Here is a 25,965-nt window from a genome sequence, read left to right as displayed (position 1 = left end):
TTCCTGGTGACAGTTCTCTCTCTGGCTTACCTCCAGCTGCCCTGTGTCCTCACATGTGGGAGGGAGGACAACCAAGCCTCTGGTCTCTTCTTATAAGGGCCCCAATCCCATCATGGGAGCCCCACCCACATGCTCTCATCTAAACTATTGCCTCCCAAAGGCCACATCTCCAACACCGTCACATTGGGGGTTAGAGGTCCAGCATACCAACTTTAGGACACAGTCTAGTCCAGAACAAAGTGCGTACAGAGAGGAAGATAAAGCAAGTGAACAACCAGCAAAGGTAGGGGAAGGCACACAAGGTCTTAGTATCATTACTCTTTCCACTTCTCAACACGTATGAACATTTTCAAAATAAAAAGCTGGAAGATTTTTGAAGCTGCAGATGACATGAACCACAGGAAAAGCTGAGTCACATGAGCACCATCCTCAAGAACGCGAGGTGCTGTCCAACGGGAGCACTTTCTAGTGTCGTTCCAAGGACAGGGTGTGACCCAGCGGTAGACACTGAGGCCCATTTGGTCTCCAGGTAAAGAACTTCCTGAAACCAGAGCTGTCTGACCACGGAAGTGTTGCTCACAAGAACTCAGCTGCTTCTCAGCGTAACTGCTCATGCAGAGCCTGGATTCGGCAGGGGTGCTGAGCAGGGGCCCCCGCATTAGGATGGAGGCCAGAATCTCCAGCTTCCCAAACCTACAGTCACAGACACATGTGCAGCATAGCACACGACCTCACAGGCGGTCTGCCAGGAGAGAGGTCTTTCCAGTGACTATTTGGGAGCAACAGGGAGACGACCGTTGTAGTTTGGCTGTGCATTTGTGTTCACGTAGTGCTTCCCCTCTGGCAAAATCACAAATTCATGTGATGCTCCGGGTGTCTCTAATGTATCAATCACCTTGGAACAAATCTGCATTCCAGCAGGATGGCCTGTGTGACCCCACTTCCCACCAGGTCTCGCGCTGTGAGCTCTCCATCCTCCCTCCCCGGCCAGGGTCCTGATGTGTGCCCACCGTCCACACCCGGGCTCGAGTCCCCTCCCCCCATCACTCCCTCCCTAGTAATACTATCAGCAAAATCGTTTCCTCCGTCAATCCTTATTTTAAAGCAAAGGGTATGCGTCAGTAGTAGATCAAGACAAGGAAGTGGTAACAGGTCGTTTGTTTTCAGTTGCCAAACAGGTCACCAGGAAAGGGCTGACAGTCTAGACAAGGGGTGAGCTGTGTGTCAGTTACTGCCAAGAAAGACCAAGCTCCGCCGCTCCCACGTGCCAACTTCATGATCAGGAAGAAGTAAGTCCAGTAGGCAAGATTTCCCTGCCAACATCTGTCCAAAGACACACTCTCTGGTACCAATCTTTATGTATTTATTCACACATTTGATAAAAATGTCACAGTCAGGAGTTAAATCATTACAATGACACGAGTAACTGTACAGACCAACCCCAAGCGCAGAGTGGAAGTGCCACACCCAGCTCCGCAGCACCCATGTGCTCCCACCACACCCACCCATGTCCCAACCACCACGTGCGCTAAATTCACACCCAACCCAGCGGTTCTGCTCTGGCTGCGTCACGTCCCAGGGATGAGAAGAGAAAAGAAGCTGGGACTGCCTGACGCACCTCTGCTCCGCCAACGACGCAGAGAAGGCAAGACATGAAACACCGGGGTAGGCATTTCCTTGGCACAAAACTTAGGCAACAAAAAGGTCAAGGGGCTTAAAGTTAGTCTCAGGTTTAGCTCCTCTTTTCAACAACACAAAAGGGTAGCGGGGGTTGGGGGGAGAACCTAGTCACTCAGCTAGACCAGACCAATCCCACCTGATTGTGACTGTATCCAAACTGCGCCGTCTGCTTTTATTTCAGCTCGGAAGAGGAAAACCTCTTCAGAGGAACGAGAGAGGGACACATAAACCACATCCTCCTTATATTAGCATTTGGGACAAGATTCCATCTATTCGTTCACACAGCTTGTCTACAGCTTTGAGAGGGAGCCGCCCAACCCCCATCTCTCTGCCTGTAGCCCCCCCAACATGGACAAGTCCTTGGCATCCAATCAAACCTGAAGTGTGAAAAATATGCCTGAATCAAAAAGGTGTTCTCTGTACACCTGGACTATGGGAAAATCTATTCAACTCCCCAATTCCCACTTTTTGACACAAAGGTTAAAAAAAAAATGCTAAAGTGTTATGGTTTGAGCATTTCCACTGACCCTGTCAAAAACACTGACAATACAGAGCGATGTCTAAAAGGATCAGCTTCCCAGTGTTCTTGGTAAATGGGCTACAGGAGGCAACTACGAAAGTTAATATAGACCGTGAATACAGACGAACTGGCCAACTCCACGGAAACTGCTTCGGGTAGGGTCAGTCAGTGGGGTGTGAATGGGAGGTGAAGAGACATTTCTTGGTACAAACTTTGCCCCTAAAGGTAGGAGCAAGGTGAGGACAAGGCACTTACACTGCCAAGCAACAGTTCACACCCCTCAACACCAAGACTGTGACCAAGAGCGCTCCCCATGACCCTCACTGGAGACTCAACCACCCAGTCGGTCCAGCTGGACGTTCAGAACCAAAGGAAACCCAAAGTGCTGCAGAACCGAGGCTGAGAATGGAATGTGGGTGGAGGAAACCACTCAGAGGAAGCAATAGATGTCGTCCCCTCTGGCCTGAGATGAGACGTTGGTTCCAGATTAGCTCAGTGAAACATTGAATCTCAAAATGCTCGGCCTGAGAACTGTCTGACAATGCCTCCACGGATGCCTCCTTCTCTGTTTTGATAAAGAGCAGAAGGGCTCTGAATGAGACTGGACACCATTGCTGAATTATCTTGCACTGGTGGTTACAGCAGACACCTCTAACACATGTCCCGTTCCGCAGTGGAGCGATAAGAAACCGAGGCAGGGCTGGAAGCAGCCTGTCCCTCTTCTCCTGAAGTCCTTCACGCATACTCGATCCGGGCAGGGCCGCAGCTGCCCTCGCTCTTCCGCTCGGAAGATGGGGCGGTGGCCTTGGCTTCACTACCCACTTCCAGAGGCTTAGACGAGATGTAGTCCTTAACTTTGATCTCCATGTTCTTGGCTTTCAGCGTGGCCATGTGCAGCTTCTCCAGGAAATCTGGCATGCCTGTTGGGAGAGGGAAATCTAGACAGACGGACATACAACCCCGCAGTAGTCTTAAAACCAGAAGGGCCTCTTTCTTTCATGGTAGGGAGCCAATGCCTCCTTACAGAGATCGCAGCCTGACTGACATGACAACCAAAGCATACAGGAGTGAAAACAACCCATAACCCCTGAGACCCTGTGAAAAGGGGTGCTGATCAGGTCACACAAATCCCCAAAGGCTCTCTTTCAGGTGATTAAAAAAATACCATGTATCAGTGGCACAGCCTAAGTATCTGCCAACCTTGTTTAGGGAAATGTCAAACAGAAACACCCAATCTCTCCCTCATCATTCTCCCCTGAGGTGTAAGAAGTGGCCTATAGAGGACCAGAAGGAAGAAAACTACATGAGGGTGCTTTTAAGGCAAGAGATTAAAAGGGAAAGGTGCAGTCACAGCAGTGACATGCAGCCTTTGTCAAGCAAGAAGGGTGGTGGCCCCTCTCTCCAGGTGACTGTCCTGTAATCACATTTTCTATGCTAGATTTTATGGCTTCCAACACTAAGCAGCAAATTTTAAAATACATTAATGTGCACAGTCCATATTTAAGGCATTAAGCTGATGTTCTTCTTATAACTCTCCTCTGGGCCTAAGTTCCTTTTTGGGACTCACTCCAAATTGCAGTTGGAAGCTTTAATAACTTCAAAACAATATTCAAGAATGAACTTGAAAGGGCTTTAGTGAGACGAGCATGAATCTCCTTGTTGCCATTATGAAGCTAGAGAAAAAAACACTCAGCCCAGGTTCCAGGCCCTCTTTACAAGTGCCCACTCACCACTGGAAACCATCCAACTAACGCAGTAGCGAGGAAATACAGTCTGGGGATTGTCACTGTATGTCAACAAGTAGTCAAAGCCATTCTGGAAAAGAAAAACCACAAAGATGAATTACCCCCCACATAACACACAACAACCAAGATCAGATTCTGGGGTGGAAAGTGGCATTTTTTTCACCCTGTGCAAAAAATTCTGAGTTATTAACACCAAAGACCTGAGAGGTTATGATCTTGTGAGGCTGCCCCAGGCTGGTGTCTGGGAACCTGGCTCCCGACGGCTCCCAGTCGACAGTTAAATGCTAAAGGGTGGCTCCCTGGGTCTCATCTGTGCAAACAGTGCGCTTGATGCTGAGCATCTGCTTTCCTCCTGGGGCTGGTATTCTAGGACAAGCTAGGCAGAGGGCGCCTATGTGAGCAGCCCCCAGTAAGAATCTCGGGTGCTGAATCTCTAATTGGCTTCCTTGGGCAAGAAAAAAAAAAAATCACACAGATGTTGCTGTGTCTTTGTTGCTGGGGGAGGACGTGCCCTGTGAGCCCTCACGGAGGGAGCACATGAGGAAGCCTGCAGTGGATTCTTCCAGATTCTGCCTGGGTCCTTCTCCTTTTGATCCAGCTGTGCATCCTTCCTGCGTCACTGTGATAAATCTCAGCCATGAGAGTAACTGCAAGCTGGGTCCTTCTAGGGAATCTTCGAACGTGAACGTGGGGGCATCCTGAGGACCCTATGCTTACCCGCAGTGTTTAAACATCTTAATCATATCAAAATGATATGAACTCTACTACCACTTCTACTAATAGCAAACACATACAGCACTTAACCACGTGCCAGGAACTGCTTCAGCTGCTCACAATCCTATTAGGTAGGTACTGTTATCCCCCATTTTATAGATGAGGAAACTGAGCACAAAGAGGCTAAGTGACTTCGCCCAGGGCAGCCCACATACTCAACAAGAGCCAGGATGAACCCAGAATTCTGACCACAAGGCCCAGGCACCCACTCTCTGGCTCAGTCCACTCATTGCCTGGTACAGTGAGGATAAGGATTAAAGAGATTCTAGGTATCCTGAGCCTAGGAGAGGTACGAGCCAAAGGGGGTAAGAGACAGCCACTTCCAAGTCTGCACTGCTTAAAGCAGCCTGGCCACAACTGTCGGTGGCAGCACTATGACTTTAACCTCTCATGTCTTCACACCAAAATCCATCTTCTTTATTTCCTGGGTGAAATGTTGTAACCTTTTATTCATTTACTCAACATGTATCTGAATGTCTGCTCTGTGTCTGGCACTGTGCTAGGTGCCACAGAGGAAATAAAAATGCGCCAGTCCTTGCCCTCAGGAGCTTCCAACTAACAGGTTAAACAGGTGCCGTAACAGAGACACAGACTGAATACCACGGAGGTAAAGAGGAAGGAGAGGTGAAGCCCGCGTGATGGTAACAGTAACAGCACCCACCACAGAGGCTGGCTACTAGACTGAATGAGTTAGTACACGCAGACTAAATTATTCTTCCCATAAAACACTAGTCAAAAGACCAGGGTTCTCATCCACTACTGCTTATATCGAAAACAATGGTTACCTACTGGAAGGAAGGAACTGGGTAGAAGGAACAGGGATGTAAGCTAAATTACTCTGTTTCTTTTATATATTTGACTTTGGAAACACACATTTTTCATTATTACTTTTTAAATTTTTATTTATTTTTTATTTTTAAAGTGGTGATTTCTTTACACACACACACACACAAAATAGAGGTACTGGGGATTAAGCCCAGGATCTCGTGCATGCTAAGCAGGCACTCTACCATTGAGCTACACCCTCCCACCTTTCTGCATTATTTAATAGAAGAAGCTTAAATGTAATAAGCAGTATCTAAAAAAACTAGCAAACAAGGAACCTAAGCATGACCTGAGTTGGTAGGAAAAACCACAAAGAGAGGACCTAATTCGAGTGACTTTAAAACTCAGTATTTTGCACACAGTGTATACATATCCTAAGGACAAAATAGAGGTAACTCTCTACGGTCCTGAATTTGAATTAAAAGTACTGGTGTGCACTTAGGATGCACCTTTCAAACAGACAACCCTGATTACTCAGTTCTATCTTCTGAAAAGGCCTAAAAACAATGAGCAAGCCCCGAGCTATGAGAACTCCTAGAGGCCAAACTGTGGTAGTTAAATGCCATGTCCTTAAAGGGCATAAGGGCCCCTAGAAGAAATGCTAATTTCCAGGTTAACAGCTAAAACTATTCAAGATGAACCTGGAATACCTTACAGTAACAGAAAACAGGAGAGTTCCTGAGGTCAAGTCAAAAGGATTGCAGCCAGTAACAAGAGGTTCCTAACAGCCGAAAGTGTGACAATTTGAGCATCGACAAGAATAACTGTAATGGATTAAGACCAATCTAGTATGTTTAAATTTGTGCGTTTATAAAGGCATTTCTTTAAAAAACAAAAACAAAAAACCGAAACTTTACCTTTGAAGAATCGCTACAGAGAAATAATTCATTATTTAAAAAACTAGTAAATGGGGGGAGGGTCTAGAGCTCAAAAAACTAGTAAATGGGGGGAGGGTAGAGCGCATGCTTAGCATGCATGAGGTCCTGGGTTCAATCCTCAGTATTTCTAAGAATAAATAAGTAAACCTAATTACTACCCCCACCCTCCCCCAAAAAACTTAGTAATGAAGGAAACAAATCAAGCATTCCTCTTACTTCCCTTCCCTGCGAACTACAGGAAACCAAACAGTTTATGAGGAAATTTTCACCTAAAGTATTTCACCTAATAAATGGAAATAAGTGAAGAAAGAATTAAGAAATTACAAAATTAGCATTTTGTAACCCCAAATGAAATAGAGCTGAGCAATAATCATCATTTTCAAATTCACAAAAAAAGGGGGAAATCAGACATTGTTTGTCTTCTAATAACAACCTCGAAACAAACAACCTGAATCTGTTCAAGCCTCGAGATCGAAGTACCCGCATCCAGGAAACACAGGGGACAGAGACATGTTAAATGACACTATGGACACTATAGGGATACAACCAGCAAGATCCAAATAAAGAACTTGCCTCTTCAATAAATATAACCGCAAAAAAAAAAAAAAAAAAAAAGGAGGGAACTCAAGAAATAGATACAAAGCTACAGACAGTATGAACATGTTTCAGTGTCTGGATCTTATCTGGATCCTGATGCAAATAAACCAACTACAAAAAAATTCACGGACGATCAAGAAAGTTTGAATACTATATATATCTGATTTTAGAGAATTACGATATTGAGATTACGTTTTCAATAATCTCTTTTCTTTCTGAGATAAATACTGAAATATCTATGGAAGAATTCATGTAAGAGTTCTTCTAGAGCACAACAAGAATCTGCTTCCAAATAATCAGGGAGTGGGAAAGGGAACGGGGGAGGGAACCGACAAAGCAAGTCTGGCCATGGCTCGGTCCCTGTCGGGAAGAACACAGACGGTTCACTACACTATCCTACTTCTTGACCTTCTGTATACATTTCAAATTTTCCCAATAAATAGTAAAACAAACCAAACACCATACCTTGGCCCAAGGATCTACCTTCCATCTGGCAAATCCCAACTCAGCTGTCTGGTTTTCAAGTCCCTCTGCACATGGTGACTGTCACTTTTCACCCCTCCCTAACCTCTACATTCCTTTCTGAACAGTGAGTCTCTGAACATCCCAGGCTCATTTCTGCCTTTGTCTCTGGTGGAATCATGTCATCTGCCTCCAGTGCACTTCCTGCTCTCCTCCACCCACAGTCTGCCTTTTCACAAGAACCAACTTTTCAAAAGAACTAACCTTTTGCATAAGAACTTGCCACAATATACTAAAAGAATTATACAGATTAATCCATATTGTTCCCCCAACCCCAAATGAAATTATTTCTTGGATGCAACACACTCTGCCAGGTGCAGAACTCTGCCTGAGCTGTCTCATGGTCATGGTATCTAAAGCAGTAATGCGGGAACTTTTTTTTTCCCCCAAATAGGAAATACATGGCCAAGGTTCAAATCTCAAAAGCAACATAAAGTGAAAGAGTGAGGTGCAATCCTGACTCCCACACCATCCCCACCCTGACCCAGGCTCTCCTGTCTAAAGGTAGCTAGCCACCAACAGCAGACTTCCTGTCCAGCTACTAAAGCAAGGACTTTACAACATTTTTAACTATTTTTACAACACACTGTGAATAATCCTTTTTACACTGCAATCTAGTTCTCTCTCTCATACACACACACCCATACATATTTCTGTAACCAAACGTTTCATGAAATATGCTTACACTCAGTTTCTATTCTATTAATTCCTTTTCTTTTTAAGTACTAAATTAATTTTGTTTTCCACTATTGGGTAGCAGTCCGTGGTTTGAAAAATACTGCTTTAAAAATGATGCAGAAGTAACACACAGATCTCCCAGTAAAACAAGAGTGAAACACCACACCGACTGAGGCGAACCACCATTCCCGTCACACCAGAAGTCCCACTTCAGGTGGAGAAACGAAACAACTTGCCGAGAACAAAACCATGCTAAAAGAACACAGTCATATAGCTCTAAAACAAAGCCATTATAAAGTGAAACAGAACTAAAACCAGCAACCACAATAATTAATATGTACACTCAACAGAGATTTGGCTAAAAAAATAAAAAATAAAACACTGCACTAAGTTGAAGAAAATACTTTTCTCAAAGAAAGGTCACAAAATTCTAAAGAAGGCAGAGAGCATGAATCTAGCTCTCTCATTTTACAGACAAGGAAACAGAGTCCAGAAAGGCAGCAGGTGTTCTGCCCACTGTGGTGAAATTTTGATGGGAAAGGTGCTCGCCCAAGAACGCTGTCACTGACGAGTCAGGGGCCATCATCTCCGAGCTGTCCCGCAGTAACGGGAGCCAATGGCCGCCACTGCTTTGTCTTGGGGGCTCTCCAGGTACACTGTTCTACAGCAGGGGTCCTCAAGGGTGGTCCCCAGACCAGCAGCATCAGCCTCACCTGGGAACTTCTTAAAAAGTGCAAATTCTCAGCCACAGCCCAGTACTGCTGTAACAAGCTCCAGGGGATTCTGACACGTGCCACGTTCAAGAACCACTGGGCACAGCAAGCCAAGCTCCCCGGGTTCAGATAAAAGGCACACCTTGAGAAAATCCCAAAGCCACTCCACATCACCTCCTGGATGGTGTAGAACTCACCTCATCAAATGACTTGTGGGGACGGATAACCATCTGGGACTCGTATGATCTGACCCTGACAAATTCTGGAGACTCTGGCACACTGGGGTGCTCTACGGCACTAGGAAGAGAAAAGTTAAGGAAACTCATAGTAATTTACTGTCTACAAAGAAAATAGCACAGGAGCTAAAGTTAAGAGGAAAATCTAAAAGGCTGCCTCTAATCTTAAATTAAAACAGAAGTCACTAAGATGAATGAATCTAAAGTAAGTTCTAAAAACAAAGTGAGTTAACTTGGTGATTCCTGGCTCGCTAGGCTTTGTGTTGAAGAAGAGAGCATTTCTTTTTTTAATTATCAACAGTAAGGAACTAAATTCGTTAGTTTACTGAAAAGCTGACATCCCCTCAGTCCTCACAGCCCACTCAAGTTCTAGCTGGGACGCACGGGGCCCTGGCTTCACCTCTAAGGCACTGCGGACAAACACACTCCCACCACAGACACCCATGAACGAAGACACAGCTAAGGGGACTGAGCAGGAGCCACAGGTCACCATACATACCGCGACACCAACACCATCACGTTGTTCTCCTGATCCACGCTGTACCGCCGAACATAAACATAATCCCGTGAGTACATTGGATACTGAAGGAAAGGAGGGGCAGGATTAGTGCGCTGCCTCACATGGACATGATAAAAGTAAAACCAGAAGAGAAAATACTCACAGGAAAATGGGTTACCCAGTGAAGAACCTCAGATCCACTAACCACATCCCTCTCGATCACTTCCAGCTTGATCACCAGGGCATCCCACTTTTTTCTATACTCTGTATCCAGCTGCGGGAAGAGAAAAGACCATGAGAGCCCAAGAGATCCAAAACAGAGCTGCGGGAGATGTCTCCAGATGCCTGGACCTCTGACCCAAGGACCTTCTTCTGAAAACAGTGATCTGACCCAAAAGGCAGTGCCAGAGTGTCAAAAGACATGGCTGTGTTCACTACATAAGAGTCTTTTAAAATCCCTTCTTGTAGGCCAATACCATTACCTAGAAAGTGAATCTTAACAAGAAAAAGCCAAATCAAAGAAAGTGTAAGAAAAAAATATCGCAATAGATATGTCTGGGGAAAATACAGCAGACAGTGAAACAGGTTAAGGGTAAAATGATTCTAGTAAGTCATCAACAGACAGAAAGTCCAAAAATACGAGCAGACACCTCACACAAATGCAAGCAGCATATTTTTAAAAATTTCTAGCATCACTAGTAACTAAGGAATTTCAAAATACAACACAGATCATAAACATCCAAACCAACAAAAATTAAATACAGACTGACAAAATTCAGTGCTTAGGGGAAAGCATGCTCTTGTATATTCACAGTGGGTGTTATAATCATCAAACTAGCTACTGCAAGTCCAGTAAAACATGAAAGATCCAGGAAGGGAAAAAAATTTTTTTATAGAACCCTGGGTAATCCCACCTCCCCTTTTCATACATTTCCCTCCAAGGAGGAAAGCAGTCTTTGAACAGACACCCTTCATCTTTACTAAATAAACATCGTCACTGTGGACTAGTTTCAGACTACTAAATCCTGACTGGATCCGCACGGAAGGGAAAAATGCCATAAAAGACATCATTGGGCCAACAGATAAATCCAGAACACAAAGATTCTGTAAATACTGCATCAGTGGTACATTTACTGGCTAATAATGGTACCATGGCTAGTTAAGCGAATACATCTAGTTTTTAAAATATACATATCAAAGGATTTTGGAATAAAGGGTATATAACCTACCCTCAAATTGTTTAGAAAAAAAACCATAAAGCCTTATAAGATAAATTAAAGCACTCAAATCCATCCCTCTATTTGATCTTCCCAACAGCCCTGTAAGGGATCAAATCAGCCTTATCCCCACTGGACAAACAAAGAAATCCTAAGTCCAACGTTTACCCAGATGCTATTGGACATGAGATGAGGGTTAAGAGACAGATGGACGTACTGAAGCCAGTGTCCTCTGAGTCAGAGAAATGACTCATGCAGACAATGGCAAGTAGATTTCTAGGCTCAGCAGCTCCAAGACTGGGGAGAAAAATTTACTCACCTGAACATTGAAGAACTGCCGGGGTGTCACATCCGTGTAGGTTCCAAAAACTAGAACGACAGGAAAGAATACGGATGTTTGCCACGGTCTCATCACTCACCTCACTGTCACTTAACTGCATCTCAATTACAGAGCACTGGACAGATCTTAGAGGCAGATTCGGGAACGAGAAGTCACATTGGGGCAGCAAAGTTAGACAATCTATAGCAAAGTATAGCAAAGACATGGAGACGCTCGTCATCTGGGAGAGGAAAAACAACAAACAGCAAACAGGGCAAATTTCCTGAGGAACAACCAGAATAGAAGCGTTTGGAGAGCAGGAGGAACACGGCGCTGTGCACCCGCCGACCGCGGAGCACACCCCCAGGCAGCCAGGCTGGGCTCACCTCTGTACTGGTAAAGGTGGGTGCCTGCAATGGGCCGCCGCCACAGCTTGAAGTGTTTCTTGTCCATCACCATTTCCCATGGTTGCTCTTTGCCTCCTGAATCCTCATGCCCTTGGGTTTGGGATTTTGGTTCGGGAGGGGGACGTTCAACTCCAGAGCTCTGAAACAAACCTGACATTTCCTCCAACCGTTTCATCTCATCAATGGATCTGGAAAGGAATAAAACAGGCACAGTGCATAGTCAGTCCTGTGAAATGAAATGTCCACACAAACAAGAGTACAGAACAGTGTGGGTTTAAAGCAGTATAAAGTGTAGTGAATAAAAATATGAGTCTGAATCCTAGTCCAACATTCATCAACTAGAGTGTTACATTACTTAACCAATCCTTATTTCTTAATCTGTAAAATGGGGATAATAATGGTACCTACTCCAAAGGCTGACTATAAAAATTAAATAAATTTACATGTAAAGTGCTTAGTACCTGGCATACAATTAGCCTTCAAATGTTAAATAATCATTATGATTTATAATTATGAAGGTCATTTGATGTTTTGCCCATTTTTATTGCATTGTCTTCCTATCACATTATAAGAGTATTTATGTATTTTTCCTTCTCTCTTTTAAAGAGGTAACTGACATAGGATAAGAATCATCCTTTTATTGTATACCAATCAGTGCTTTTTAGTATAGTCTCAAGGTTGTACAACCATTACTACTAATTCCAGAACACTGTCGTCATCCCCCAGAGAAACCCATCCCCAACAGTAGTCACTCCTCACAGCCCCTGAGAGCCACTCACCTACCTTCTGATGCTATGGACTTGCCTATTCTGGACATTTCATATAAATGGAATCTTACAATAGCTGGTCTCTTCGATCTGGCTTTTTTCACTTAGCATATTTACAAGGTTCATTCACGCTGTACTTTATGCTTTTACGGCTAAATAATATTCCACTCTATGGATGTATCACATTTTGTTTATCCATTCACCAGGTGATGGACATTTTGGTAGTTCCCACTTTTTGGCTATTATGAATAATACTGCTGTGAATACTGGCGTACAAGTTTTGTATACACATAAGCTTCTGTTTTCTTGGGTAGATTCCTGGCAGTGTTATTTGCTGGGTCATGGTAATTCAATGTTTAACTTTTGAGGAAGTGCCAGATTATTTTCCAAAGCAGCTGTTCCGTTTCATATTCATGCCAACCATGTATGAGGGTTCCAACTGCTTCACATCTTTGCCAACACTTGCTCTTGTCCATCTCTTTGATTCTAACAATCCTACTGGGTGTGAAGTATTATCTCATTGTGGTCTTCTATTTGTATTCTCCGAATAACGACTAATGATGTTGAGCGTATTTTCACGTGCTTATCGAACATTTGTTTATCTTCTCTGGAGAAAGATCTACTGAAATCTTAGATTATTCACCTTCTTGATAGTAACCTTTAACGCACAGAAGTTTTCAATTTTGATAAAGTCCAGTTAATCTTTTTTCTTTGACTGCTTAGTTCTTGGTGTTTTATCTAAGAAACCACTGCCTAATCCAAGGTCATTAAGAACTAATGCCTATATTTTCTTCTAAGGGTTTTAGCTTACATTCAGGTCTTTGATCCAATTAAATTTCTGTGTATGGTGTGAGGCAGGGGGTGTAAATTCACTATTTTGCATGTGCATCTTCAGTTGTCCCACCACCATCTGTTGAAGACTATTCTTTCTCCACTGAATTGTCTTGGCACCTTTACTGAGAAATCAAATTGACCACAATGGTAAGAGTTTATTTCTAAACTCTAAAATTGTATACACCTACAATTTACATATCTATCCTTATGCCAGTACCATATCATCCTAATCACTGTAGCTTTGTAGTACGTTTTAAAGTCAGGAAGGGTGAGTCCTCCAATTCTGTCCTTTTTCAAGACTGTTTTGACTATTCTGGGTCTTTCATTTCCATCTAAGCACTGGTATTAGCTTGTCAATTTTCACAAAATAACCTGCTATGATTTTGATAGGAACTGTGTTGAATTTACAGATCACTTTGGGTTGTACTGCCGTCTTAACAATATCAAGACTTTCAATCCATGAACACAGTATATCCTTCCATTTATTTACGTCTTTTAACATTTCTTTCAATGATCTTTTGTGGTTTTCAGGGTGTCTTGTACTTATTTTGTTAAATTTATTCCTTAGTATTTTATTCTTTTTGATGCTATGGCAAATGAAATTGTTTTCCTAACTTTTATTTTCAGACTGTTCATTGCTAGTTTACAGAAATACAACCTTGTAAACTGATCTTATATCCTGCAAGCTTGCTGAACTTATTTATTAGCTCTAATAAATTCCTATGGATTCCTTACAATTATCTATATACAAGATCATGTTAGCTGTAAATAGAGTTAGTTTTACCTTCTTTTCCAATCTGGATGCTTTTCATTTCTTTGTTCTGCCTAATTTCCCTGGCAAGATTATGCAGTACAATGTTGAAGGGTGAGCAGACATCTGTCTTGTTCCTGATCTTAGGCAAAAGCTTTATCTTTCACCAATAACTATGCTGTTAGCTGTGTTTTTTTGTAGATACCCTTTACCATGTTGAGGAAGTTTCCTTCTATTCCTAGTTCGTGAATTTTTTTTTTAATTATGAAAGGAGGTTGGATTTTGTCAAATGCTTTTCCTGCGTCTATTAAGATGATCATGATCATGTGGTTTTTGTACATCATTCTAATAATGCAATATATTAAATTGATTTTTATATGATGAACTAGCCTTGCTTTCCTGGGACAAATCCCTCTTGTTCATTGAATATAATACTTTTTATATGTTGCTGGACTCGGTTTGTTAGTATTTTGTCCAGGGCTACATAAAGCTTTAAAATATTCAAAACAATACCATATGGGGTGGGTTACAGCTCAGTAGAAGAGCACATGCTTAGCATGTACGAGGTCCTGGATTCAATCCCCAGTACCTCCATTAAAAAAAAAAAGTTAAATTATGTGTCATTATATATCATTTAGGGATGTATACATACGTATAAAGACAGATGGGAATGGAATACAACAAATAGGGATAATCTGGAGGACAGAGGATATTTCAGTTGGAAAAGGGTCCAGAAAAGGCTTTAACTGTATTTACAATATTTTATATCTTAAATGTAACTGCACTTGTAACATTCATGTTATTTCTAAACCCTGTTAATACATGAAACATTTTATTTATATTTTTTAAAAACATGGCTTGCATTTTCCCCAAAACCTTTAAGTAGCAAATAGGAAAGCAAGATTGCTGGCTGTGTCACATACAAATGCTTCTGTGATACAAGACTGAAGACACCACCTACTGACACATCCTGTCTATTACTCCTCCTCAACCTTCCAGAAAAACACACGGTTCAAGGTTAACTCCTAGGCAGCGTTAACCATATATACTTTTACATTTATTCCTCTATAGAAACATATCACATTATCTTATAATTAATCTATCTTTATATCTGTCCCACTTACTATACTGTGAATTCCCTAAAGGCTCAGAATCAGTCTTTTTCATATTTTCATTTCCAGCTCCAATCAAGTGCCTGGTAAACATGACATGCTCAACAAATGTTCACTGAATAAATTGAGTGAATAAATAAATATGGAAGTAGCCCTCAATAATTCAAATTCTTACTTAAAGATCACATTTATACACTGCTTTAAAAGCCAAAATTTCAATGTTACACTGGTAAACCAAGATTAAAAGTTTAGAGCAATCCAAAGCGATGGTGAGGGTAGAGATCTGGGTTCTTTTCGAGGCCTGGCTCTGCCAACTAGTGGTGTGATCTTATGCAAGTCATTTTACTTGCAAAGCCCTCCCTTTTCCCACCTATAAAGTGGGAATACTATTCCTTAAAGGTTTCTATTAGCTCTAAAGTTCCAATTCTCTGAATTTTGAACTTTGGACTTAGATGAAAATATTTACCTATGGGTACATTTGTTGTTTTAACTGCCTGAGATCTTTTTCTCTTTGGGGAGAATCCCGAAATAGGTGGGATACAGCCCCCCTCTTAACCCCTAGCAGTGACAGCACAGATCCTAATTTAAGTGAGGTTAATCAGAGACTTCTGGTAGAGGATTTGAATCTTGAGAAAATGACACAAGGCACAGGTTTTAGATTTTCTCTGTGATCTTGAGGGAGTTGAGAATCCAACCAATCTAGGAAACACAACCAGCAATACTGCCCAAAGAGTATTCCTGTAGCAGGTCCTGGCTGTTCTCTTGGCCAATCCGTTCTCTGGCCTTCTTGTCAATGATCTGAGTGACCTAACACCTTTCTGATTAATCTCTTTCTGGCTTAAGTTAACCAATATCAGTTTGCTTGCAACCAAGGACCCTAGCCAGTACAATTTATACTGATGTTCTGATGAAAAAGGTTTAACCATTTTTTTTAAAGTTTCAATTTGAATCAAAAGTTGCAAAATAGGATTGACTGCTATCACTGTAAAAACTGTCCAACTGTAGAAAAAGGGAAGGAACTTTAAAGTAGGCAATAAGACCTTGCAGAGGAGAAAGCAAAAGTAAAACCACAGCTAGACCTGTTCAGAGAATAATCCAGGCATCCTGTGGAACCAGCTATGGCACTTCTCAGGAACCAGTAAAGCAGTCTTTGGTAAAAACCAAGCATGACTCTTGAATGTCCTTCTTATCACATAATAGAGAGGCAGGAACATCTCATTAAAAATACATTAGAGGCTCATAAAATTATATAGTAACATGGTTTTAAGGAAATTAAACTATATGTCTATAGGCAATATTTTTAACAGCCTTCTAAGACTCAGCACAGCCTCTGACCCACTGCTTCATCAACCTCTCCTACCTGATTAAAAGTCACCAGGTGGCCTTGATTAGACATGAGACTAAGTCCCTAGAAGGGGATAGCAATGTCTTGTGAAGGTATGACATTCATTCTTTGAAGAGCACAATGTGAATGCTGGAGTGAGATTACATCATGAAAATGTCAATGATTGTCATGTTCCAGGTTCAAGAATCTCCGAAGGGTCTCAACTCCTAAACTCTGACATGACAGACATAATTGTTAGCACACAGGCACACGGTCACCATCATATATGTGAAGGAAGGAAAAACCTCTCACCATAAACCTCAAGTTAGCCTGCAGTATCCAGTCTTATTTGGATGGGATAGGTGTCTAAACCTTATTATCTAATAGACTTAAACAAGCAATAAGAAGAGAGGAAAGAAGGACAAAAGAGATTATTCCCCAAATAGTAACAGAACCAGCAGATTAGTAAGAGGATCAAGGGAAGACAGTCAATGCTTTCCTTTCTCCAAAACTGAAGTCATTTCAATATTTGAGAAAGACTGGATGGACTAAGACCTATGGAAATTGAAGACATAACATCAATAAAACAGAAAAATAAGTATAATCATATTTGGCTCATCTAGGGGCCCCTCCCTGCCCTAGGTGTAGAGCTTGATATAAGGCTCCAAAATGATTCAGATGAAGCCGTCCCTGTAATCAGTAACTTCAGCAAGACAACTGCCTCATTTCAATGATCCTCTCCTCAAGTTCCCAGTTATGGTCAAAGTTAGAGAACTTCATCAAGTACAATCGTTACGGGACATATCCAGCAGTAAAAGACATCAACCAGCTCACTGCAATTCTGGGCCAAACTGGTTAACCATAAAATAATCAAGGCAATCTCAAAAAATTTAAGTCAGCTTTTACATACTTCTGATTATCTGCGAAGGTATAATAGTAAAAACCCTCAGATGACAGGGGCAAAAAAAAGTTCCTTTAAGCCAAAAGGACATTTTGTTGATCATTTATCTAATCAATAGAACACTGAAAAGTTAAAAGTATTCTGAATGCTCTCTCTGAAAGACCGAAATGGGAAAATGGACAATTTTCTTTACGAAACTTCACAGGCACTTATTTACTCAAACTTCTAGAGTAATGAATTGTAACTTTTAAAAAAAGAGGGGAGAGATTAATGGAACATTTTCCCCTAGCCTTTCATATTTCTTAACTTCCTTCCTCTTTTTCTTCCTGTAAAAAACTTTTTTAAAGTTTCAGAGCAATCAAAAATTACTGCTGTATTTTTCCAAAAGGTTTTCCCTTGGCTCACAGATTGCCAGCTAGCACCAAAAACAGTGATTAAAAGTTATTTTGTTTGATCGTTTAACTGAAGCCAATTGGGTAAGAATACTAGACTAAGCATTAAAAGTCCTAATTTCTACACATGGCCTATCAGTGAGTCAAAGCCACTTTGTTCCAGTTACTTCTTTTCTCAAATTTTCTTGCTGTTCTTCGATTAATGAGTTCCTATTTGTTAAGATGTTCTTAAGCACAAGAGAATGGAAAGCAAGGTTTTTCTTTGTCATTCTGAAAAGAAATTCAACTAACATAAGAAAAAACACATGCCAGTTTAAAGCACACATTCAAAGAGAGGTCCTGCATGCTCCATCACTGTTTGTTTAAGGCAACAGTATCAGAATTAGTTTGTACCAGGGCACGTTGGTACAGAAACAGCACAGAAGGGCCAAGGGCTGGGATTTAAGGGCCATGGGACAATTATGCTTTTTCCATTAATTAAAGAAATGCACTTGTCCCGAGGCACGCTCAACTGTGCTCCATTATGGAAGAAATCATACCCAAAATCGTCTCATTAGAACAAACAAAATCTAAGATGTTCTAAGCTAGCTGTGACAACCTGAGTAGTGCTTCCTTTAAAGCAAATAATATTTAAACAACAAGCCAAAAAAAGTTAACCTGTGCTCAGAATACTTCATGCAAGAAAATACAAACACAATAAGCTATGAAAACAAAAACCTGTGAAATCACTGTACAATCAAGACGCAGATCAACAGCATGTCTGCCTCCCTACAGAGACACTAAAAAAACCCCATCAAAATGGGTAAGTTGCTCAAATTTTAAGCATATGATTGAATTCAAGCATGAATTAGATGGGTATGGAGTGTTAAAAGAGGAGCGTCACTGGAACAACTCTGGAGAGGGTCAAAAAGGGCACCTTAAGTATATTCACTGGCCTCTGTCTAAGCTTCTGAAATTCCCAAGCGGGTTATCGCAGAACAGTATCTTTTTAGCAGCTGGATTAGTACCAAGAATGTTTCAACCATCTGATCTCTTTCTGCCACAGTGGGCAGTCACTACTGACTCAAATGTTTACCACATCTATTTCCTATCTTATTTTCCCCTCCAGCTCCTGCAAATCAGAGGGCTTAGGACGTCGTCCAAAAAAACACGCGAAATAAGCCAAAGAATGACATCTACCACCTAGGTCCTAACGCTATTCAACTCCCACCCCCAAAACATCTTCCCTCTCTTTAGTACCCAAGAGCTCTTTCCTGGTCTTTCTTCTCTTCCCCAAATAGATTCAACTAGGAATTTTCCCTTCAACTTTCACCACTGTGGAACACGTTGTATTTCATCATAAAAGACTGAATGAAAATTCAAACACTTAATTGGTAATTTCTCAATTTAAAAGTTTCCGTCCCATAAATTATTTTATTTCTCACACCCAAGAACACAATTAGAACCACTGGACAAATAGCAAAAGAACAGTGACAGAAACTAGGCAAGCTACCCATCACATTTCACTATCTTAATTTTTCTGTGAATAAGGCTGTTTGTAGTGATGATTTTAAATTGCATTTAAAAGCCATCTTTCCTGCTAGGAAAAATATTACCAGCTCTTAAGATACACCTGCATTTACCCACAATTCACAGTGTTGCACAAATAGCTGCCTGGCATCCAGGTGCCACACCTCCAAACAGGTCACGGTACTTTACTGAAATATTTCCACTTTTAACCTAACCAAAAATGTGGAGTAACAGAAGAAATGGCTAAAATAAGTACACTTGTGTGGGATTTATCTGGGGTAGGGGACAATCCTACGTTCTTGAAATCACAGTCTCAGAGTTGAGGGGGCAGTGTCTGTGGTGGGATAGATAGAACAGTTTAAGAACATTTGTTAAAAAAGAAAATACAGTGACAATGTAAAACAAGACCCAAAGCAAGGTTTCCCCATGGTATTACGTGAAAACTGTAAGGGCTCGACTAGGTTTAGAACCATGGATTGAAAAATTTAATCAGTGGTATTGCACTTTTCACAAAGAAGTTCTGATGGTGACAGCGTGATTTCTAAGCCTAATGAAACTGTACTTCCAAAGTTCTAGCGGCAGTAGCATAAAACTCACCTAATTCTTCCAGGTTAAAATGTCTGCACTTCTGGTTTGTATGGAGGGGGGTGGGGCAAAATCATTTCCAGCCTCATAATTCTGCCAACGAATCACAATGACAAAAGCGCTCCCCTGGCATTTCTCATGAAGTCCCATTTGGGATGAAATAATTTTGTAAACTGCATTATCTATACCCTCAGGTCAAGTTTAAAACCTGTTTGGAATCTGCACCTTTCTGGATGTGTTAAAGATTATGTGAATATACAAACTACTATGCAAAGAATAGATAAACAACAAGGCCCTACTGTATAGCACAGGGAACTATATTCAATGGCTTGTAAGTAACCTGTAATGAAGGATATGAAAAATAATACACAAGTAAAAAAAAAAAGGTTATGTGAACAATGGCCTACATGCCTATTTTTCTTTTGTTGGAGGGGGGAGGGAGGATTAAGTTTACTTTTTTTTAGAGGAGATACGGGGGTTTGAACCCCAGACCTTATGTATGCTAAGCATGCACTCTACCACTTGAGCTACACCCTCCCCCCGAATACCTATTTTTCACAATGTTATTTTAGTGTCATGCTTCCCAAAGTCTTCGTCCTCCACTAACCTACACCTGCAGTTATTTCTAGCTCGACAAATCAAGTTAACACATAGAGGCAATAAAGAAACGTGGTTTGCTACAACAGGATCAAGCTACTTGCATCGTCACTTCCAGTACCACTCGGTACATGAGAGGCACTGACCGCCAAGGCAGGCCCCAGGGCTCCATGTCCCCACCTCCACACCCGGCCTCCCCACCTCAGGGAACAGGCACGACCACGCCACCGGGCCTACCTCTGCAACTCCTCCTCCTGGATCCTCTCCTCGTCCCACGCAAACACGCCGGCGAGCGCCGCCATCAAGGCAGAGGCATGGCCCGGGCGTCCGCGCAGCCGGCGCCAGAGGCGGCCGAGGAGGATGCGGCGCGAGCTCTCCGAGTAGAGGCGGCCGTAGAGCTGCGCGATCTGCTGCGCGCGCCGCACGCGCAGGCCCGTCACGAAGCGGCACTGATTGGCCAGCAGGGCGAGCAGGCCCCCGCCCCGCAGCCCCGCGCGCCCGGCCGCCGCCGCCGCCGCGCCCACCAGCCAGGCGGCCAGGCCGGCCGGCGGCCTTCGCGGGAACATGTCGTCCGCGCGCTCCGCCGGGGCCCGGTGCCCCCTGCACCCGCCGCGCGCCCGGAGGCTAGCGAGGCCTCGCCCACGCGACGAAGGGAACGAGTCCGGGAGGCCGCAGGCGACCTTCCGCCGAGTCCCTCTAATTGGCGGGCCCCGAACTCGTCTCACGGTCTAACAGGTCCTTCATCTCTCTCTGCAGCAACCGCTGAGGACGAGTCTCCTCTGGGGGAGGGACTCGGTCATGGCAGGGGCCGCGGGGGCAGGCCCACAACCGCTGCAAGAGGCGCTCGCTGGTGCGGGCTGCGCCCCGGGCGAACCGACGGCGGGTCAGCCCTGTCGGTCGCCTGCCTCCTTGACGTCTTCAAACCGGCGCCAGGAGTCGTGGTGCATTGCTGGCGGGAAGCGGTGAGGTGGCGGCGAGGTCCCGAGCGCCCCGCGTTCGCCACGCGTGCTGCCAGCCTGCAACCTACCCCGGTCCCGCCGCCCGGCCCTGACTGGGCGCGGCCATGACTCCCGGTGCTGATTGGCGGCGTCAAGTGCTAGTCACCGCCCCTCCCCGCCCCTTAGCGCGGCGCGCCGGGACCCCTTGCTAGCAAGCTAGGTGGCGCGGCGGCGGGAGTTAGTCAAGGGCGCCTCGGAGACTGACCGTCAGACCCCGCCGCCGCCGCCATCTTCCGGCCACCCGACCCCGCCCCGTGAGGGGGCGCGGCCAGGTACCTGCTAGACTCCTGCGCGGTGCTCGCACAATTGCTCCGAGAGCCCGGCGGCCCGTCGCCTCGTTCAATTTGAGCCTAGGGTGGGATGGGGTCTCGGTATTGCCTCTGCGGGGCGCTGCGTGTGTGCAGGTTGGGGGGCCAGGGGCGGAACGGTGTAGACACCTTTGGGGAATGGAGACCATGCTGAGGCTTGGTGGCAGCTGCCATCAAAAGCTCCCTTGGCCTCCCCGGGTGGCTCTCCCCGAAGCTCCCGGGACGCCGAGACCGCCTCCGAGGGTCGGAGCCTGAGCACTTGCCTTCTGTCTGCGAACCCGCGACGCAAGAGTGGGCAGGTGTGACATCCTTAGAGCCCAGGACACTTTCCAGAGAGCTGCGTGGGCAAGTGACCCGTCGCAGTCTGGAAATGCGGTAGCCCTTTGGTAAAAGGGTAGCAGAATGGAACTGCTTGGAGCAGATGCCCCTGTCGAGTAGTAGCTGTCCCTCTCTTCTTTGACCCAAAGGTGGCAGCGTGAGAAGATAAACAGTTTTGCACCATCCATGAACCTGCGTAAATGATCTTGAAAGGGCATTAAATTACTATTCTGTACCCAATCTCATTAAAACGAAAATGCTGGATGTCCAATAGGGAAACCTTACACGAAATTGTTCCCTTACATTTTTAAGCACCCGATTGACAAACAAAATACTGTAAAAGGAAGTCGATGTGAAAGGGACTGTGCGTGCCAAGGCAGTGCATTTAGAAATTTTACTTTTAATGCACCTCTTTGAGCAATTTTAGATGTTCTTAATAAAAGATGTTTCTCCAAAAAGGAAAAAAAAAAAAAGACTCTACTGGGAGCTGAAATTTCGATCTGTCCAGACGGTCTGATTTTACTCTGAGGATTAGTACTGACGTTTATTTTCCCTTGAAAGTGGGTAAGGAGAATTGGATATATAACAGAAAATAGTGTTTGATACTTTGTTGAGCCAGGGTTTTCACAGTGATGGTGGGATGGCTGGAAGGGAGTATGAGGGGAGAGGTTGAATTTTCCTACTGTCCTTACTTTGATTAAAAGGAGCTTAGCATTTCTTCTTGTTTCTTTTTTGTTTCACTTTCTGTTTGTTTTGTTTTATTCTGCTTACCAAAATGAATTCTCAGGATCGCCAGCTGAGCCCCTCTAATCTGGCTGTTTTTCCCATCTTTTTTGCCTCTTTCCCCTTGGTACATAAAACAATTAAGTTCATCTTCAAAAAAGCTTTGGAAAAACAGAGACTTAACTTTTCCTCTTCCCGGATACCACCTCCTTCTCCTTCCTTTTACAGCTATGATTTTGATTTTGAAAGGATGGCATAAACCTGCTCGCTGTATCCATTTCTGTACCTATCAATTCTTTAGAATTTTAAAAATCCATTTCTTCTACACCATTCTCTCTACCACTTTGTAGTTCAGACCTTAATAATACTCTCTGGCCTAACCTCTCTTCCAGTCCATTATCAAACTTTGTTTTGCTTTTGTATCCCCAGAACAATGTTGAAAAAGTTTATTCCCTCTGTATACATTTAAGTTGATTCAAAATTCTTCATCATGAACTCATGTTATATAAGTTGTGTTCTGCCTGTTAGACCCACAACAAAGTTGAATAGGCCCAGCCATAATCCGTAGTAAGACAGAAGGGGTACATCCAGAATTGGGATGTGCCAGGGGCACAGTAAGCCACACGAACAGATGGCCTACATATCTTTGTCACCTGCTGTTTGTGCACGGATGCCTCTCCCTCAGCTCACACCCAAGGCTGCATAGAAGGTGGAGTCCCCTTATGACCAGCTGATAAAGGAGGGAAAAAACCAGTTTGATTTGCTTATAGGTCAGAGTGGTATGTGGGTGCAAGCTGAAAATGAACTGTGGCTGCACTATCACCTCACCCTAGGGTAATCTTGAAAGACAGTGGCAAGGGAAATTCTCCTAATGAATAAATCCTCTCAGTGGTGCACCTGGGCATCCGCTTTGTAGCCAAGGTTGGACTGTGTATGGGCTCATGGCACTAGCAGATGGCTTGGCTGGTTGAGAGAGAAAGAAGGGCCCAGGAGTAGAAAGAAGATCAAGGACAAAATTTCTAAATCTTGTCTATGGGCAAAAGGTATGCAGATGCCCACCAGAGAGCATCTACGATGAAAGAGGCACTAAACAACCAAGCAGAGACAGTGACTCGCCAGCTGGTGTCAGCCAGATGCTATCAGCCACCTCGGCACTGGCAGTGAATAGAGTAGCCACCGTGGCAGGGATGAGAACACTACGTGGACCCGAGAGCACGGGCTCCCGTTCACAAGGGCTGATGTAGCTACTACCGCTGCTGAACGCCCAATCTGCCAGCCATGAATTAAATGCTGAGCCCCCCAAATGGCAGAATTCCTCATAGAGAACAGCCAGCCACTTGATGACAAGTTGCCTACATTGGATGCCTTCCATCCTGGAAATGGCAACAATTTATTTTGATTGGAATTGCTGCGTGCTGGGTATGGTTTGCCTTTTTTGTCTATAGGGCCTCAGCCAGCACCACTTTCTTGAGTGCTTACTGAATGTCTGACACAGGGTCTCATATAATGTCGAAGCTGACCAAAGGACCCCCTGCATAGCAAAGGAGGCATGACAGTGGCACATGACCATGGGAGCCACTGGCCCTGCCACATTCTGTACCATCCAGAAGACACCAGCTTGAGCAGAGAGGAGACGCCTGTGAAGGCACAGCTGAGGTGCCAGCACAGATATGCTACCAACTAAGTACACAGTTTACATACACTCTTATCAGCAATCAATATGGTGCTGTGTCCCAGTAGGAAGGACAGATAGGTCCAGGAACCAAGGCGTGCAGGAAGGAGTGGCTCCACTTACCATTAACTCCGTTGGGGTATTTCTGTCACCACAACTCTGAGCTTTGAGAGTTTTGAGGTCCTGATTCCCAAAGAGAACATATTTCCAGCAGGGGGTTATAGCAAAAGTCCCGCTGAACTCTAATTCACACTTGCCACTAGGCACTTTGAGCTTCTTATGCCCAGGGACTAGCAGGCAAGAAGCAGGAGTCACCATCCTGGCAGCCGTAATTGACCCTGATCATCAGGAGGAACCAGGACTCTAGTTACACAATGGGAGCAAAAAGGATGATGTTTGGCAAGCAGACGATCCAGCTGGGTGTCTCTCTGTTACACTCTTGCTCGGTTTTGATGGTAAACAGACAAGTGCAGCAGCCATGACCTAAAAAGGGCTTGGCGACCAGGGGCTCAGCAGGGGTGCTTCCTGAGGGTGAGAAGAATCAAGAGTAAGGAGGGAGATGATGAGCATCAGTTGGGGCCTCAAGATCAGCTGCAGTGATGGGGGCTGGGGTTTGTCCCATTAGCCATCAGTTTCCCCAGGAAAAAGTAGAGCTGCTCCCAGAACTTATACAAGGAAGTGGATCTGGGTAGCATAAAGAGTAATACACACCACAACAGGCCACCCAGGCGGACCTTCACGACTGCAGGGCCTCTGCCCTAGCTGCTGGGAGTATTGCTGGCTAACAGCCCTCAGTTATCCGCCCTCTTCAGGAACTGCCCCCAGGTGAAGAGAGCTTCCTCACCCAAACTTGCACCCTCCCCTCTGGGGACAGCAGGCATCCAGGGACTGGTTGAAGCTGGGGTGTAAAGGCCTGGTCCCTTCACCCCCAACTCAGGACAACTCAAAAGGCCATCCTAGCTTCAGAACTCTCTGTAGAGGGAGGAGGGAAATAGCTCAGTGGCAGAGTGCATGCTTAGCATGCCTAAGGTCCTGGGTTCAATCCCCAGTGCCTCCGCAAAAAAAAAAAAAAACCAAACAAACCAAAACACAACTCTCTGTGGGGTCACCTGAGGCCTTTGTCGAGACTACTTGGCACCCCACCTTCTCCCTTTGACCAAGGCCGCTTCCTTCCCTTCCTCTGTAGGTGTTGAAGCTGAGAGCATCCCCAATACCACATGCTAATCTCCATCCCAAATCTGTCATGGAGCTTAGTAGAGTATGCCCATGCAGGGAGCTGGTATTGGGAGTTAGGTCATGGCTGTCTCTCTGCCTCCAAAGTGTAAGGGACACTGCACTGCACTTCCCAGCCGTCCTTCTCTGGTGTCCCTTAGCTGATGCCCTTGCCCTGTCCTGCCCTTCCTTATGGCCGGCAGGTCCCAGGTCCTGGACTGGACAGCATCTCTCCCAGTTTGGGGATCTGGCAAAGAGTTAGGAAGCACCTATTTATCGGCTTAGCAGTGGCATGTGTAGAAATCATTCCTCTGGCATCCACCTGAGAACAGGCGTTCCCCAGAGGGTTAAA

General features: G+C 44.2%; 1 protein-coding gene across 2 annotated transcripts; it reads right to left on the bottom strand.

Annotated features, from left to right (window-relative positions):
* Positions 1–1,341: 1,341 nt before the first annotated feature.
* On the bottom strand, positions 1,342–21,547 carry STARD7 (StAR related lipid transfer domain containing 7). 2 transcript variants are annotated; one of them, XM_006220523.4, is made up of 8 exons: positions 20,620–21,547; positions 11,590–11,798; positions 11,204–11,253; positions 9,831–9,941; positions 9,668–9,750; positions 9,130–9,229; positions 3,931–4,015; positions 1,342–3,120 (listed from the first exon to the last, which is right to left on the bottom strand). In XM_006220523.4, the coding sequence occupies exons 1-8, from the start codon at positions 20,946–20,948 to the stop codon at positions 2,936–2,938; spliced, it is 1,152 nt and encodes a 383-aa protein (XP_006220585.2). In that variant the 5' UTR covers positions 20,949–21,547; the 3' UTR covers positions 1,342–2,935. The 2 variants fall into 2 exon arrangements, with proteins under 2 accessions (XP_006220585.2, XP_072807535.1); XM_072951434.1 differs by lacking the exon at positions 20,620–21,547 and adding an exon at positions 13,189–13,308.
* Between the last annotated feature and the right edge of the window lie 4,418 nt (positions 21,548–25,965).

This window comes from Vicugna pacos, chromosome 28, assembly GCF_048564905.1.
Source record: "Vicugna pacos chromosome 28, VicPac4, whole genome shotgun sequence".
Classification (NCBI taxonomy): domain Eukaryota; kingdom Metazoa; phylum Chordata; class Mammalia; order Artiodactyla; family Camelidae; genus Vicugna; species Vicugna pacos.
Note: the sequence above shows the minus strand (reverse complement) of the source record. Positions and strands in the feature narration are given on the sequence as shown.

What these genes read in the sequence shown, in the direction of transcription:
- STARD7 (XM_006220523.4), bottom strand. Translation starts at nt 20,948, where the DNA reads ATGTTCCCGCGAAGGCCGCCGGCCGGCCTGGCCGCCTGGCTGGTGGGC. An exon ending in GTGATGGTGTTGGTGTCGCG is followed by an intron (nt 9,230 to 9,667) that starts GTATGTATGGTG and finishes TTCTCTTCCTAG; the next exon opens with TGCCGTAGAGCACCCCAGTG. An exon ending in TAGTTGGATGGTTTCCAGTG is followed by an intron (nt 3,121 to 3,930) that starts GTGAGTGGGCAC and finishes CTCTCCCAACAG; the next exon opens with GCATGCCAGATTTCCTGGAG.